This window comes from Callorhinus ursinus, unplaced genomic scaffold (genome assembly GCF_003265705.2).
Source record: "Callorhinus ursinus isolate GAN/ISIS: 27379988/994484 unplaced genomic scaffold, GSC_fseal_2.0 scaffold68, whole genome shotgun sequence".
NCBI classification, from domain to species: Eukaryota; Metazoa; Chordata; class Mammalia; order Carnivora; family Otariidae; genus Callorhinus; species Callorhinus ursinus.
In genome coordinates, this window is record NW_027397130.1 from 832,055 (window position 1) to 849,344 (window position 17,290).

At 57.5% G+C, this 17,290-nt stretch overlaps 1 protein-coding gene across 4 annotated transcripts in view; it reads left to right on the forward strand.

The window, feature by feature from the left end:
* The window catches only part of CSNK1D (casein kinase 1 delta), a 32,663-nt gene extending 15,641 nt beyond the window's left edge, over positions 1-17,022 (forward strand). The window contains exons 3-10 of one of the 4 annotated variants that reach the window (XM_025859723.2): positions 3,367-3,515; positions 4,014-4,242; positions 4,651-4,821; positions 5,195-5,343; positions 7,061-7,232; positions 7,824-7,963; positions 11,019-11,082; positions 12,263-14,413. In XM_025859723.2, the coding sequence (XP_025715508.1) occupies positions 3,367-3,515; positions 4,014-4,242; positions 4,651-4,821; positions 5,195-5,343; positions 7,061-7,232; positions 7,824-7,963; positions 11,019-11,051 (1,043 nt within the window). In that variant the 3' untranslated portion in view covers positions 11,052-11,082; positions 12,263-14,413. Of the gene's footprint in view, positions 1-3,366; positions 3,516-4,013; positions 4,243-4,650; positions 4,822-5,194; positions 5,344-7,060; positions 7,233-7,823; positions 7,964-11,018; positions 11,083-12,262; positions 14,414-16,880 lie in introns of those variants that run through there. The other 3 variants (XM_073885951.1, XM_025859722.2, XM_073885952.1) reach the window with 3 other exon arrangements.
* The last annotated feature ends 268 nt before the right edge of the window (positions 17,023-17,290 follow it).

Below are 17,290 nucleotides of genomic sequence, written 5' to 3' on the forward strand. Positions count from 1 at the left end.
TGTGGACTTTCCCCCTGGCTGCTTCAAGATGCTGTCTTTATCACGCACCGTGAGTGATTTGATCAGCAGGTGTGGACATCTATGTGATGTTCTTTAAGGCTCCTGCGTGTGGGCCGCTGAGCTTCCATCTGTGGGCTTGTTGTCATCTGCTTCCAGCAGCATCTCTGTCCCCTTCCTCCGTCTCTCCTGGGGGCTTCGGTGAAATAGGTTTCGGACGACTTGAAGCTGGCTCTTGCTTTTCCAGCAGTTTCTGTCGCTGTGCCTTCAAGTCACACGTTTTTTCTTCTGCACCATCTAATCTCAGGCACTGTAGTTCCCTAGAAGTTGGGTTTGAGTCTTTTATAAATTTCCCATGGTGTGCCCTTATGTAGCTTTTTTGAGACGGAAGATAATTAGAATTTATAATAACTTTTATTTAGATTTATTTATTTTTATTTCATTTTTTTAGGATTTTATTTATTGGACAGAGAGCACAAGTAGGCAGAGGGGCAGGCAGAGGGAGGAGAAGCAGGCCTCCTGCTGGGCAGGATCATGACCTGAGTCGAAGGCAGATGCTTAACCAACTGAGCCACCCAAGCACCCGTTTGTTTGTTTGTTTATATTTATTTTTAATACTTTAGCACACAAGCAGGGGGAATGGCAGAGGGAGAAGCAGGCTCCCTGACGTGGGACTTGATCCCAGGACCCCGGGATCATGACCCAAGCCAAAGGCAGATGCTTAACCAACTGAGCCACCCAGGCGTCCCATGTTTATTTTTAGAGAGAGAGCACACATGGAGGGGAGAGGAGCAGAGGGAGAGGGAGAGAATCTCAGGCACGCTTCCTACTGAGCACAGAGCCAGACACAGGGCTCAATCCCATGACCCTGAGATCATGACCTGATCCAAAATCAAGAGTCAGACACTTAACCAGCTGAGCTACCCACTCACCCCTGTAATAACTCTTATTACCCTTCTCTGCTCATTCTAACATCTGAACCAGTTTCAGTTGATTGACCGTTCTCAATATGGATGTTTTCTGCTGCTTTGCATACCTGGTAATCTTTGAATGCTGGACATTATGAATTTTACTTGTTTGCATGCTTGGTGTTTTACTCTGTTGCTCAGGTTCTTCCTCCACTTAGGATGAAGTAACGTTACTTTTATCTGTTTAGTTTTTGCATGTTTGCTGACAAGTCGAGGAAGGGGACAGCCTGAGGCACACATAGCTGTGTCCTGTCTTTCAGGTCTGAGTGTTTTTCATTGCCTCCTGTTCAGTGTCTTAGAAACCATTTTCCACGTGTTCTGTGTTTTGTTAAGTCTTCTGGTTTTTGCAGATGTGAGGGTAAATTGGGCTCCCATTACTCCATCTTGGTTGATAAAGAGTAACTTCTAAACTCTTGAAAGATAATAATAGTATCTGTTTCTGACTCAGGGTTTCTATACCAAAAACATTACTCATAGTGGAAAAGATTGAGATGTTCGTCTTTGTTAAAATTTCTCATCAAAAGGCTCCAGAAAAAAAAAATATACCTCACATACAATCAACAATGGTTTAGTACCCAGGATTTTTAAAGAATAGCTATAAATAGGCAAAAGACTTCCTGATAGAAAAATTGGCACAAGACAAGGGTAGACATTTCAAAGAGGAACAGCATGTGGCCAATAAATATATGGACGAAAGATCCAAATTGAGAGTTCAGTGGGACGCTCTTTCACACCCACTCGGTTGATGAAAAGTCAGCAATCTGGTGGTAACCAGCTCGTTGCTGCTGGGCGTGTGGAGTGGGCTGTCCGTCTCGGGAAACAAGGCGACATTGTCTCATAGAGTCAGATAACTTGTGCTCTGTGTTTGTAGGCATGTGCCTGGGGAAACTAGATGTGAACAAGAATTTTGTGGATAAGAATTTTCATCTGTGGACATAAATAAGGGTATACTTATTTATTTTTTTTTTAAGATTTTATTTATTTGACACAGAGAGACATAACGAGAGAGGGAACACAAGCAGGGTGAGCGGGAGAGGGAGAAGCAGGCTTCCCGCAGAGCGGGGAGCCCGATGCGGGGGCTCGATCCCAGGACGCTGGGATCATGACCTGAGCCGAAGGCAGACGCTTAATGACTGAGCCACCCAGGCGCCCCCAATAAGGGTATACTTAGCACCGTTTGTAATAGAAGCAAACCCAGACATTCCAAATGAAAGACTAGATGAATTGTGATCTGTTCTCCAAAGGGAATACTATACAGCATGCATACTTCTTAAAAAAACTATTTAATACAAGTATAATAAAATTCAGGTGTCTGGGTGGCTCAGTCGGTGAAGCATCTGCCTTTGGCTCAGGTCATGATCTCAGGGTCCTGGGCTTGAGCCCCACAACGGGCTCCATGCTCAGCGGGGAGTCTGCTTCTCCCCCCTGCTCATGCTTGCTCTTTCTCTCACAGATAAATCTTCAAAAAAAAAAAAAAAAGGTGCCCACAGTGCTGCAAAACAGTGATTAAATGAGTAAATGGGGGGACACCTGGCTGGCTCAGTCGGTTAAGCATCTGCCTTTGGCTCAGGTCATGATCCCAGGGTCCTGGGACTGAGCCCCGCATAGGGCTCCCTCCTCAACAGGGAGCCTGCTTCTCCCTCTCCCGCTCCCCCTGCTTGTGTGCACACACTTTCTTTTTCTGACAAATAAATAAAATCTTTAAAAAAAAATAAATGGGAAGAGACCAATCTGAGTACTGTGTGTGGATGCTCTGCCCTCAAGAAGTAGAGCATGACAGCATGACCCCCCCTCCCCGACCCCCGGAGTGTGGGCTCCACATAGTGACATCCTCCCAAAGAGAACAGTACACACACTGGGGAGAATGAACACACCCCATACAGGGGTCAAGGTCCCGTCCTCAGTGACGAGTCACATTGAGAGCAGGGACCCCTGACATGACGTGATGAGAAGGCCCTTCAGCTCTGTGGTCTTCCTCCCCAAACCCATCACCCAACATCACACACATCCCGATGGAGGGACTGCCCCAGAACCTCCCCCCAGAACTGCTGAGCCCCCCGAACCAGGGATGTGAGAGGTGGCTCAGCCCAGAGGCAGGCGCCTTGGGGAGACATGACGACCAGGGCAGAGAGAGGGTGTGACAGGAAAACCAAGGAAACCTGAACAGTGTGTGGACTTTGGTTAACAACAGCGAGCCAGACTGGTTCCTGATTTGTGATGCGCACAGCATGTCAACAGGAATCTTTCTTGCATCTGCTCACTCCCCTGCCCAGGACACTGGCCTCCCATTCTCTCCCGGTGTCACTTCCAGCACTTCTTGCCTGGTCCTTGTCACGCAGTGTGTGTCTTGTGTGGTGTGTCCCCGCGTGCGAGCACAGGTGTGTCGGGTTTCTCTTGGCAGTGGGCATCCCCACCATCCGGTGGTGCGGGGCGGAGGGGGACTACAACGTCATGGTGATGGAGCTGTTGGGGCCTAGCCTGGAGGACCTGTTCAACTTCTGCTCAAGGAAATTCAGCCTCAAAACTGTCCTGCTGCTTGCTGACCAGATGGTAAGAATCATGTTTCTGAGGTGACAGGGAAGCCTGGGCCCTTGGCACGTGCTTGGTTGAGTCAGCAGTCTGACGGGACATTCAGGTGCTGTTCTCCTTCTGTGCCTGTTAGTGCCCAGGGAGAGAGTGGGAGTGCATTCACCTCTGCGGCAGGAGCATGACCGTGGGCTGGGTTTGGAGACATGTGTTTTTCCTGGTGGGCCCCTGCAGGAAGGACTGCTGGTGCAGACTCTCATCAGGGAGGGCAGGTCCTCCCAGGCTGCTGTCAGCCGACCTCTCCTCCCCACCCCCGAGAGCCAACAAGGAGAACTGCCCTGGCCGGCTGGGGGTGTGAAACATGGTTCGTTCAGCATCCTTCCCTGGTTGTGGAGTTACTCTGCTCTGGCCAAGGGCCGCAGGACATGCAGGTGAGGGCACAGCCCTCACTCTGCCAGGCAGGTGCCTTTCCCAAGGCTGCTGCTGGGATTTTAATCTCTGGTCATTACTTCCTACCTACAGATTAGTCGCATCGAATACATTCATTCAAAGAACTTCATCCACCGAGATGTGAAGCCAGATAACTTTCTCATGGGGCTGGGGAAGAAGGGCAACCTGGTCTACATCATCGACTTTGGGCTGGCCAAGAAGTACCGGGATGCCAGGACCCACCAGCACATCCCCTACCGTGAGAACAAGAACCTCACCGGGACGGCGCGGTACGCCTCCATCAACACGCATCTTGGAATCGGTGAGCCCATGGGTGGTGGGGTCTCCTGTGCCTCCGGTCACTAGACTGCCTTGGGCATAGCCATCTATGCCATCTATGGCCAGCCTCTTGGGGGACCCTGGGAGCGGTCAGCATGTTTGGCATGGAGGCTGGCTGTCCAGATTCTGGAAAATCCTTTGTGAGGTGTGGTGGGGGCAGGTAAACAGTTGGGCTTTCTGACAGTCCCTGTATCATTGGTGTCACTCATCCAGGGGTGTCACAGTTTCCTAAGGACACATCAGGGGCAACTTCTGGTGAAACAAAGAATCCAAGAATATTTTTTCTGTGGTTTTAAAAGTTCGTTTCCACAGTCAGAGTGCGCCTAGGGTCTTGGCTTTGTGGCAGCAGGTGCACACGTGCTGTCCTTGACCCATTTCCCGTCTTTTCCAGAACAATCTCGAAGAGATGACCTGGAGTCACTGGGCTATGTGCTCATGTACTTCAATCTGGGCTCTCTGCCCTGGCAGGGGCTGAAGGCAGCCACCAAGAGGCAGAAGTATGAGCGGATTAGCGAGAAGAAGATGTCCACCCCCATCGAAGTGCTGTGTAAAAGCTACCCCTGTGCGTGTCCTCGAGGGCAGGTGTTGGCCGGCCCGCGGTCTCAGGGCGGCGGTGGGGGGGGCACTGGGAGACTGGCTCCCAGATGATGAAGAGTGTCCTTGAGCTGGTGGCAGCCTTCTGTCCCTGCTGCTCCTTTACCTTCCAGGGACCATGACCCAGGGAGTTGTCCTTGTTCCTGTGGATAAGTGCCACAGGTGAAACCAAGCTGTGCTGTGTGGCGCCGGCTTTTCTAAAACGTTGGTTCCTCCCAATGTGACCAGTGTTTCAGACGCCATGTCTCACGTCCTAAGTGTGTGGCAGCGGATGGTGGCAATCATGTCGACGGATACCCGGTCAGGTATTGCCAGTTAGCGCTGAGTCTCTTGTCTTACAGCTGAGTTTGCCACGTACCTGAATTTCTGCCGCTCCTTGCGTTTTGACGACAAGCCTGACTACTCCTACCTGAGGCAGCTCTTCAGGAATCTCTTCCACCGCCAGGGCTTCTCCTATGACTACGTGTTCGACTGGAACATGCTCAAATTCGTAAGTGTGCCGCCAGCATGTTTACTTCTCAGCATAGAAGTCAGCCAAAGGCCTCTGCCAGACGAAGTGCAGGTTTTAGAAGGCATACTCACCGCTTTGGGGGAGCCACGTGTACCTGCGAGGGCTGTGGCCTAGGTGGGGTCCACCCCAGGGCGGGAGATTTCTGAGAAGCAAGATCCCTATCAAGGGAGAGCAGAGGCGGCACCATGTCAGTGCTGGGTCTCCTGGAGCCAGCGGAGTGGGTCTCCCAAATGCAGGTCTGCCTGGAACCAGGGCTCTTACTTGAGTGATAAGTCTTGAATTGGAAGGTACTTCTATGATTGCTGTCGACATGGCTAGGAGCGCCGTGGTTTTGACTGCCCGTGGTGTTGAGGTGTGGCTCCAGAGTGTGTGTTACGCAGGAGGGTATGGCCAAGGCCAAGGGCTCTGGCCACGTGGGGTAACCTCCTGCCCCTCCTCCCTCTGACCCAGCCATGCGGGTGAGCAAGCAAGGTGGGTACCTGGAGAGGTGCTAGGCTGTGGTTGACTTTGGTGCCAGGCTTATTAAATGGGCGCATGGGTATGTGCAGAACTTGAGCTTTGATGTTTTCTTCTCTAAATCTGGCCGCCCATCCCTGAGTCTCTTATAGGAGTCTAATTAATTAATTTTCAGACACTATTGCCAGAGACTTTCAGGGTTTTTTGGAACTTCTACTTTGTTTTTCATTATATATTTGTTCTATTCAGTTAGCTTAAAACAAATTGGAACCTTTCCAGGGTGACAAGATCTGACGGAGGAGCAGGACCTCCTCTTCAGAGGGCGTAAGACAGAAAGGCTTGTCCTGTGGCCTTGCCGGGGTGTCTGTGCAGGTCTGTGCCCTGCCGGGGAGAGCCAGGTGCCCCACAGTGGGCTGGCTCAGGACGTGCAACCACTGATCGCCCAGAGTCTGGGCAACCTTCTGGCGTCGTTGCCCCCGCAGCGGGGCTGGCCCCCCTTCTCTGGGCAGGGCGGGACAGTGAATCCTCTCAGCTTTGCAGCATGCATGTGGTGGGACCAGCACTCGGCTCTGCGCTGCTGCTGGGAAGCCGCCACGGGCGGAGTGGGGTGCAAGTGGGTGCGGCTGCAGCAGTCACCCTTCATTTGCAGAAACTGATGGTGGCTGGATTTGGGTTGTGGGCTACAGTTTGCCGACTGTTGCGTTACAGCACTGTTTGTTAGGACATGGTGGGTATCGTGCCCCCACTCGTCTGGGTCGTCATTTGCTCAAAGTAGAACTAGCTTTGGTGTCCACCACGTGGGACCTTCCACGGCAGACCTGGCTGTCTGCGTTCTTGTCACGTGGGCCCTGGCCCAATATCCGCCTAGGCTGTCTGGGCTCTGGTTGGGCCCCCCGCTGACCAGATGACACCGCTTCTGTGTGCCTCTCGGATCCCCCGGATGCTAACACCTTGGGCCTGCCGCTAACCTGATCTCATATGATTTCCTATTTCTGTGTGGATGCTCGGGGAAGAGGCCACCCAGTTGCCATCAGTATTTGAGGTTCAGGAGTGTTGGGAAGATCTTGTCCACTCACTCACAAGGGTCACGGGGCAGGCTGCTGTCCTAGAGGGAGAGATGCCACCTCCCAGCCTGCTACATTGCTTGGATGGCTTCTCTGGCAGCAGGGGACGGCCGGGGCCCTTGGGTTGTTTTCCACCAAACCCCATTCAGTCTGGTCTTACCCTGTTTCCTTTGTAGGGAGCCAGCCGGGCCGCTGATGACTCTGAGCGGGAGCGCCGGGACCGAGAGGAGCGGCTGAGGCACTCCCGAAACCCAGCCGCCCGTGGCCTCCCCTCCACGGCCTCTGGCCGCCTGCGGGGCACCCAGGAAGTGGCTCCTCCCACCCCCCTCACCCCTACCTCACACACTGGTGAGTGGGCTAGCACCACGTCTCCCCAGCAGGCACTGCGGGTTTCTGGTTTGTGTGTTGGCTGCTCTGGCTGTTGGAGCTGCAGGGCCCCACGCGGGCTTCAGGCGGGCATGCCTCGTGGGAGAGGCTGTGTGCTTCCGGTCCTAGTAAACTCTAGTTTCTGAGGATTGGCTGGGCAGGGGACATCTGTTTCTCTTTCTCTGTTGTTCTTTTTTCTCGTGACACGGATTGCTCCCTAGGAGCCTCTCAGTACCCACCCTTCCATCCCTCCACGAGCGGCATCGTAAGCACGGGGGCCTCGGGCTGCCCTCCTGCTGGATTCCTGGTGCTTCGCTCCTGGGAAAGTCCGCCTGGAGCTAGCACACTGGCGTTCCTGTGTGCTCCGTGGGCCCTGCCCACCACTGCTGACCTCGAAATCAGGGTGCGAGCCAGCCGGGGGTCAGCCGCCTGTTGCTGCCCTGGAAATCTGATGGTGTGTAGCGGCACCCGCTCCTCTGGTACTGGGTGCCAAGACAGCTGAGGAGAGGCCCCCTCACGCTGGGTGCGGGGTCTGTCCCGAGCCCTCACCGTCACCCCTGTCTCCCCCTCCAGCTAACACCTCTCCTCGGCCCGTGTCCGGTGTGGAAAGAGAGCGGAAAGTGAGTATGCGGCTGCACCGCGGCGCCCCTGTCAACATCTCGTCCTCCGATCTCACAGGCCGGCAAGACACCTCCCGCATGTCCACCTCACAGGTGCGTGCACTGCGCGGGTACGCGCTCTGGGCTCGCCGAGGTCCGGCCACTGCAGGCCGCGGGCCCCTCCATGTTCGGGCTGCTCGTAGGGCGCCAAGCAGAGTGGGGTTTGGGTGATGAAGGGCTTCCTTCCTTCCCTCCTTTCTTTCTCCCCCATTTCTGAGTTTTAACTGGAGAGGGACATTCAGCCCCTTGGTTGGGAGCCTGAGGCGGGCTGTGCGGACAAAGGGCTTGGCTCCCCAGCCGCACTGGTGCAGGTGACAGGGCTTTTTCTCTTCTGCTGCCGTCCTCGCGGCCCCGGCATCCTCTCCGAGCCAGCCCTGGAGGCTGGGCCGTCTTCCTCCGTCTTCCTGTGCAGACTGGAAATACCACGCTGCTCACACCGTGTTTGTCGTGGGCCCACAGCCTGTGGGGCGGTGGCTGGAGGCCCCGTAAGGTGGCGTGGACAAGCCCGTTGGAGCCTGGCGCCCCACGACGCACTGCGAGTGAGGGTTCCCGTCTTCTGCAGTCCCTGCCCACTTCTCTTCTTTCGGACGAGGCAGCTGTCCTCAGGGAAATGGCTGGGTCGTGCGGGTCTCCTCCACTCAATCCCTTCTCTTCCCTCTCTGGCTTTGGTGCCATGGTTCTGCATTCGCTCATGTGTTCTTCACAGATGAGCTCTTTACACCATGGACTTTCTTCCTCGTGTAGCTTTCAGACCCCTCTTCAAATGGCGGTGGGTCAGAGGGCATTTCTCCTGCTTCCGCAAGGGTCCTCTGGGGTGTCTGTGCCCCACAGTATCTGTTGGGTGGGCAGGCACTGGTTTTAGGAGCGCACTGGAAGCCTGCGTCCTGGGCTGTGCACTCAGGCAGCACCGCTCTGGCTCACTGTGGCACCTCTCGTGGATGAGTTAGCGCTGGGCCCTGCTGTTGACACGTGCTTGGTGCTGGGCGTAGCTTGTTGGTGATTGGTGGGTCGAGCATGTTGGTTAGGAAAGCACAGGGTCTATGTGAACCACCCAGAACCTCAATTCTGTGGCATCAGCTTGGTCTTCCAGCAGAGGAGAAAGTGTGCCCAGACAGAGAGGGTGCTCCTGACTTTTTATTTTAATCAAGTGAATGAATGGTTTCGTTTCGCTATAAATATAAACATTTCTGGTTTACTGCTAGTTCTGCCAGAAATGGCTTGGTTTTGTATGATAACTTTCTCCCAAAGAGACTAAGGGTGCAGGTAGTTTGAATTGTGGGGCTCAAGGAGTCTGGCCAGGGTCATGAGATTGGGCCCCTTATGGCTCCCAGCCCCACACCCCTTCTCCTACCCCGCAGGACACAGAAAGGGCTACGGGCTTCTTCCCACAGGCTCTGGAATCCATGAATCAGCCGCTGGGAACAGGTCCTGGGCAGTGTCTGCCCACGCTTGACTGAGAACCCAGGCATACAGCCTGCTCTGGGGCCCTGAACACCTCAGTCAAGGACAGCTGGGGTCTGTGGATGTCACAGGCTCTGTCTGGACTCAGGATCCAAATGTTGGGCCTCCACCAGCAGAGGTGAAGGGAAGGGGCAAACTTAATTCTCTTTGAGGGAAAAGAAAGGATCTGGAGCGTTTGGGACCACTGAGGGAAATGAAAGGGTCAGAGAGCCTGCGACGGAGCGCTGGGTCTGAGCCCAGCTTCTCCTCCATGGCGCGGCCAGCCTCAGCCTACACGCCTCAGGAGCCTTCCTGTGAACTCTTCCTTAGCTGAGGCGAGCTTGCAACTGAGAGTCTTGTGTCTTTGTTCTTCTTTTTGCTTTCCATGTGAAGAAGCAGTGTGGGACTAGACAGGAGGGAGGAGCCTCCAGAGATTTAATTTGGGGGTGTTTCCCCTCTGAAAGAAGCACCGGTCACTCTAGGGGGTTCCCTAGGACCTTTACGTTGAGGACACAGCCCCTGGGGGTGTGTCCCCAGTGCACTCCCGTCCCAGAGATGACTTCCTCCTTTGGGTTTTCCTGGCCACCCAGCAGTGCTCTTTCTTAAGAGACTGCAGGGCAGCAAGAGACTCTCTCCAAGACTCTCAGCAAGGGGCTCTGCCCCGGTAGTTTGGACGTTCCAGAAAGAGGGGAGTTGCTCCAGCTTCTGCTATTCTATAGCTTCCGTTGGGACTTTCTCCCAAAGAAAGTGGGGTGAAGGTAGAGCCAGTGAGGCCTCTGTTAAGCGAGGCTGGCCCCGCCCTGCTGGGGCTGTGGCCACATTCTGCCAGCTTTCTCTGTCGATACCCTTTCTCTCTCAGTTCTCTGTGCACTTTGAGGAGGAGATGTTGTGTCTTGTGCAGAGGTATCAAGTCCAAGGAAGTCACTCATCTTCAGCAAGAAGGTGCTCCGGCCACCGGCCAGCCTGTGGGAGGGCCCTGCTGACGACCCTCTCCAGCTGGGTGTGGGGGAGGGCCGTGGACACCTGTGCCCTTGGTCCTGACCCCTCGGCCATGGTGCACTCGGACTTCTCAGGAGGGTGTCTGCTCCTCGCCCTGACTTCCTTCTCAAGGGCAGCTTTATGCTAGACCACAGTCCCCACACTACCGACCCAGAGTGTGAGTCTGGCTTCTCAGCCAGAGCAGCACGGAGCCCAAAAAGCATCTGGTCAGTGAACCTACTGTGGGTTTTTCTCTTTGAGAAGAAAAGGCCTCCTGGGTCCAGCGCTCCTAGTAGAATGTGACTCAGTCTCTGAGCCAGTCACTCCTGTTGGTTGGTTGGTTGGTTGGTTTGCGTTCATGCTCCCAAAACAAGGCCTGCAGCCCCTTGGTCTTCTTGTGGTCTGTCCTCCCCTGGCCCGAGCGCAGGCCGCACTGGGCAGCGAGCAGGGCCTCGGGGAGGGGCCGGTGGAGGGCTGCCATCTGGATGTCAGGTTCGCTCACTGCCTGGCCCCTTGTCAGCCTAGAGGAGGAGCAGCAGCTGCTCTCGTTTGGGGGCCACTCGCTAGGTTCCCGGGGTCCCCTGTGAGGCAGCATGGCCAGTGCCGGACCTGGCTGAAGCGAGATGAGGAAGGCCTCAGTGGTGGTTGCCAGCAGAGCCCTTACCAACAGCTCTCTTTTCCCCCACCTCAGAATAGCATTCCTTTCGAACACCACGGCAAGTAGCTGCACGTCTCCCCGTTGGAAGGCAGCACCGGTGAGTGTGCTCATGTCGGGTCTTGTCAGACAGCAGGCGCCGGGCGGGGCGGGCGCTGACCACCCCCGAGTCCACCACCGGGCTGCGCAGGTGGGACCGGGCTTGCATGCCAGGTGCTGCCGGGAGAGTGTGGCCCCTCCGCCCAGTGCTTCTCCTCGCGTGGATTCCAGAGCAGCCCTGCTCGGTCACCCAGTCGGGGGCGAGCGGACCAGAGAGTCTACAGACGGGGCGGCCCCAGGACCCTGCCCGCTGTTGGCTGGCCGTTGGCCCCGGGGCACTCTTGAGGGTCCGGGGCCCATGGTGGGAGCAGAAGCCCAGGGCTCTGCACTTGCGCTCGGCTCCAGTGGTCCCGGGAGACTCGAGCCGCCTGGCCCGGGCTCTGCTGCGGGGCGTGTGTCGCATGGCGCTCAGCTGAGCGGGCCGTGCTTGCTGGGGGCTCTTGCACACTCTTGCTGCGGGAGCCTCCTGGTGGTCTCTGCCGCCCTGGCTTCGTCATTCTCTTCTTTCGCATTTATTTCTGTCCTCGTTTGTTTTTCTTTTTGAGCTCGGTCTCTGCTCAGCGTCCCATCCGTGCTGCCGTCTGTATTAACCCGTCAGCCAGAGCGCCCGCTCCCCTGCCGTTGGCGCATGGCTGGGCGTCCGAGCCGGGTCCCCTCTCGTCGGGGACGCTGTGGCCCCTCCCGCTCAGGGCTTGCCGCTGCTGGGCTCCACACCGCTGGGAGACGGCCGCAGGCCCAGCGTGACTGCGTTCTCAGGGGCACCTTGACGGGAGCTGCTTTCCACGCCTCCCCCCACAGGGAGCCCCGGGGCCCACACAGCGCCCGGTCCTGGCTCTCAAAACCCCAGGTTACTTTCCAGGAAGGAGTGCTGGGAGCGAGTACTTCTTCCAGCTTGGACTCTGTCTGGTCCGATCATTCTTGGGCTTCTAGCTCCGTGGCCACCCGGCCTCCTTGCTTGCATGCCTCTTCCTCCTTCCCCCTCTTTCTGTCACTTGTTCTGCTGAGCACGTGGCCTGGCCGCTGAGGGGCTGTCCAGAGTGGCCGGGGTGCGGGCGTCCAGAGTAGGGCTGGGCAGCATCTATGTCCCCTCGCCGTCACTGGTGTTCTGTGCCCGAGCCTGACCGACCGGCCCCATGCCTCTGGCCTCATGCTGACCTTCTCCTGTGCTTTGGCTCCGACAGATTCCCAGTCGGGTGGCTTCCAGTGGTCTTCAGTCTGTGGTGCACCGATGAGAACTCTCCTTTTTGCTGTGAAGGGCAGACAATGCATGGCTGATCTACTCTGTTACAATGGCTTTACTAGTGACGCGCCCCCCGGTCTAGAACCGAAATGTTAACACCGGGAGCTCTCCAGGCCGCCCACCCAGCGACGCCAGTGGGGGAAACAAAAACTAAACCAGACAGACTCCAAAGCGCTGCCGTCACAGGGGCTGCACCGCGGGCCCCCCACGTGGACTCGGTTGTCGCGGGCTGGGAAGAAAAGCAGAGTGTGAGAGACAGTTGCAGAGAGAACCAAACTCCCGCTCCAGAGCCTTTCGGTTCCCCTCCAGTGGCGGTGCGCCCTGCTCCCTGACAAGCCTACTGTAACCACCGATCTTCTACTTGGTTAAGACAGTTTTGTATCATTTTGCTAAAAATTACTGGCTTAAATCTGTGTAAAGAAATCTGTCTTTTTATTGTTTCTTTCTTGTCTGTTTTTGCGGTCTTAAAACCGATGTTGACTTTAACGAGCCCTGGAACAAAGGCTGGTGTGGAGTTTCTGTGTAGGGCAGAGCGAGTCGGGGAGCAGCGCGCACGGGCGCCCGTCCTCTGCTTTGTGGTCCCTTTGTTGTGTGGTCCGCTGTGGAGAGGGGTTTTCTCACCGGAAGTGCTGTCCCGTGTAGATGTGTATGTAAGTGATGTGTGTGTGCCGTGTGTCCTGTGGCCTCATTACGCTGGTTTTGGCTGTCACTGTCCCTTCCCACCTACGCCAGATTGCCTGCGCAGCGCGGTCCTCAGAGCAGTTAGCGGGCGCCGCGCACCAGAGTCTCCTGGAACGGCGAGAAGGAAGCCGAGCACGGAAGACCTCAGAAGCCAAGGCTTTTTGCATGGGCGTTGCTGGTCCCTCTGGAGAGGATTTTGAACCAAGAGACATCAGGCCCCTCCTTGGGGTCACATGTGGTTATTTTGGTGGTGGTGTTGCCTCAGTGTCTTTGGATTTGGGAAATTTTCTAAACCGACTGTAAACGTGAACAGTGTAGATTGCCCCTCGCTGTGTGTGTGAGTCTGTGTGCTCAGAACCGAGGACGCGGCCGTCTGCGCTGTGCCAGGCTTAACCACAGTGGCCTCGGGCCCAAGGGGATCCACCCTGAAGTGCCAAGAAGCTGGTGACTCAACTGGTCGTCCAGGAGGGTACGGCGTCACACGCTTCCTTCCACGACCTTCATTGGGACGTAGCGAACCCCACAGGGGTCAAGAAGTGGGTCGGGGCTGAGTCTTGTAAGAAAGACCCTCGGGGCCACTGGGCCACGGGTGGTTTTCCAGGATGCTCCCTCGTTTTGTAGCAGGCAGCGGCACCAGGCGGTGGTGGCAACCAGCAGCTGGGAGTGCCCCCCCCCCCGGCCCCCCTGTTGTGGGAAACAAGGTGCAATAATTGGTATCCGTGGGTACGTCCACCTCTCTTCCTGTCACCCTGCTGCAGAGTGCTCTGTTTGGAGACCGGGGCGCTCGCAGCAAGTGAGGGGCCTAGAGGCGTCCATGTCAGTGTTTCTCCCCTTCCTGCCTCCTTGGGCCCCTAGCACGGGAGCGCCGGTCCCAGGACACCCTGACTGGTGTGTGCTGACGGCACAGAGCGTGGCTGTTGGCTGCTTTGGGAGTCCTGAGCGGGCTACTCTGTGTTTTGGGGTGCAGGGACTTGGCCAAGTGGGGCTGTGTTTCTGGGAGCACAGTGCAAGCCTGGGCGGGTCAGGGCAAGTTGGGGGCTTTGTTGTGACCCAGGACCCTCTGAAGTGGGCCCGCCCCTGCCGGCGGGGTGTTAGCAGCCGCAGCCACCGACGGAGTGCCAGAGACCGCTGGGGCAGCCTTCCCTCGCTCCGCATCTGGGCTTCGACCTGCAATTGCTGGATGCTTGTTTGAGAGGTGGGCCCAGACCCTGGGCCCTCAGCTGTGCGGCCGCCCGTGTGTCCGTCCGTGCGTGCACACTTGCTGCCCTCCCACTGCAGGAAATGTAGTTGCCACGTCTGTATCAACCTGTGTATTGGTGGCCAGTCTCTGACTCGGCACGTTTGTGTGATCACTGCATTTATGTGCTTAACCACCGTGTAAATAATAAACCCGTGATGACTTTTACCTTTCCTCCCTGCCTGCCCTCCGCTGCTCTTTATTTCGTAGTCAGAGAGGTGTCAGTGCGTGTAGGTTAGCCAGGTGGAAACTGATCTGAGAAGGGGTGTTCGTGTCCCCCCGTGGCCCAGCGGTGCTCTGTGTACAAGCTGGTCGGCAGCAGGCCACAGGGACAGGCTGCCCCTTCCCGGGGTCCCAGAGCTGACGCCCGTGTAGGCCATCCACAAGCGCCAGTCCCTTCTCCTCTGGCTTAAGCACCTTCGCGGGGCAGGCACCTGAGCTCTGTGGGCCTCGGCGCAGCCCGGAAGGAAGTACTACACCTGCCTTAAGTATTCTGGGGAGTGAGCAGCGCTCCGGCTGCCACGGAGGGGCGTGCGTGGTTCCTGTGAGGCGGCTGTCAGCCCCAGGCCCCGTGAGGGGCCAGCAGACGTGCCCTGAGCCTGGGGCGCCGTTGTCGCCTGCCCGCCCTCAGCCCCACCCTAGCTCTGTGGCTCCCAGGTGGGCCCGTCCCTTTGTTGTACTTGTGGCCTTGGCTTCCCCCTCCTACTTGAGCTGTGGAAGCCCCCAGGAGCCTCAGACCCCCCTGAACAAGACTGCGTGGGGCTGGCCCTTGGTGCCTGGGGGTGTCCTGGAGGGTGTGGGCCCCGAGTCCCTGCCCTTGGGCTCAGGCCCTCCCCTTCCTGCCACTGGCTGAGCCCAGTGGGCTCTGAGGCTCTGGAACAGGGCTGGGCTCTTCCTTGGCCTTCAGCCCTTCTCACTTCGCTGCCCACATTGGGAAGGCAGCATTCAGTCTCCTTGCTGCTCACCCCAGCTGCCAACCCTTGCACCCAGCCAGAGTGCCAGTGACACGAGCCCCACGCTGCCCTCCCCTGTTCTGCCGGGAGGGGGCTGCAGGCAGGACGGGGACCACCACACTGCCTTCTGCCCAGAGCCCACCTGTCCCGCTCTTGGTCCCTCGGTGCTAGGAGACACGCACTGGCTGCCCCCATCTTCCTGACGCAGGGTCCAGCCCCGGGGCCGGATGGTGGGCTCCGCGTTCAGGAGTATGTGCCTTCCAGTCCGCCTCCAGCTCCCACTCCCTCCAAGGCCTCGCCCCCACCCAGAGGGCTGTTTGGATCCCCTTCTGGAAGCCCCTACACCCTGCTTTTTGTCCTGCTCCTAGCTCCGTCTGGCAGGCCCTCTGGAAGCAGTGCCCTCCGTGCTGCTGCACCAGTACAGGTGTGTTCAAGGTCCCAGGAGAGTGTCCGCCAGGGTCTGTGTCCTCAAGGTCATGACTTGGATGCTGGGAAGGGCTGGACAGTCCTTCACGACCCCCACTAGTGGGCCGCTGCAGATCCTGGGCAGCGGCCTTCCGAAGCATCACTGGCAGATCCCCCGGGCACCCCCAATTTGGGGCCCACATGTGTGTAGCAGGTGCCCCCAGGTCTGACCGGGCTAGGGCCAACAGCCCGGGGTGGTTTGGGGTGATGTGTGCATGCCCGCCAGAGGGGGCTCGGTACAGGCATCCGCATCACTCGGCGGGAGGGTGGGCTTCAAAGGTGCAGGCCGTGAGCCTCCTTTGGCACGGACGTCTGGAGGGTGAGGAACTGCCCCATCCATGGCCCCCCGAGCACTGACTGCTCTCCTGGACTCCTGTGAGGGAGGAGGCCTCAGCCCTTAGTAGCCACAGCTTCCTGAGGACAGCAAGTTTCATTTCTCCTCTGTTAGGCCCAGCCGGAAACATCTGGAACCAAAACCTAGGCAGATAAGACCTGCCTGCTCACCCTTGGGCCTCGAACCCCAGCCTCCAGTCTGGGGCGGAGGTGTTGTTGATAACGTGGTGGGCAGGGTCCCTGGGTCTACCTAGCATGTCCACCGAGGTGCCAGCTAAGGGACAGACGGACCTGTGTTCCTAAGGCCAAGAGAGGGTGGCAGAACTCTTGCTCAACCTGGAGCACGTGCGGGTGTGCATACTTGGACCCCAGCCCCCGGGCCAGCTGCACATCCTGCCTCAGTTGGTAGTTGGAGCAACTCTGACATGCTGACCATCTCAGAATGGCTTGATACTAAGTGTCCCCAGAGCAGGACTGGCCCTCATGCTGGGGCCAGACCTTTGGGCACAGGCTTGGAGACCGGCGAGGACGCACACTTCTGTTGCTCCTGGCCGGCAGCAGGGAAGCTAGGGGGGCGAGGGTCGGGGACAGTGCAGTGTGAGGGCCAGAAGCCAGGTGAAGCTTATACAGCAGAGAAGGACCCTGCAAGGGCTATGCCTCGACCCCTGCAGCTGCTAGCACCACCACAGCCCAGGCCTGCAGCAGAGGGTTCAGCCAGACCAGGAAGGGTGTCGGGGGTGCCCAGGGCCCCGGGGCTAGGGGCCAGCACTGCAGGAGGGTGCCTGGTTCGTCTGCACGGCTTGAGGGGCAGGTGGAGGCGGGAGAGCCCCCTCGGGGGTGACATCTCTGGGAGGGACAAGATGTGAGCTTTCACTTGCTTTTCATTGCAGAGGAGCAGGGACGTGGCATCTCTCCGGCTGCACACGGCCCGCCAGGGTGCCCGCTGCCGTCCCCAGCGCCCGCGACGCACCACCTACTGAGGCGGCCCCAGCGGCCTCTGACCAGGCTCCCAGCCACACAGGCCACCACTGGCCACGAGGGCAGGTGGGTGTGAGGTACCCGGGGCGAGGCCGAGCAGGGCTGGACAAGGACGGGAGCAGATGCCCACCCTGGGCACTGACCGCGTAGGGCCACGATCCGCCAACTGAGGGGTGAATAAATGGAAGACAGGAAGATCATTTTCTTTAAACACACACACAGTGAACTAGAATCACACGTATGTCTCAGCTTAAGTGCACATGCCTTGTAGGGGGCTCCCGAGCATGGCCACACCCCTGCAGCACGGCCCCCTTCCCTGCCA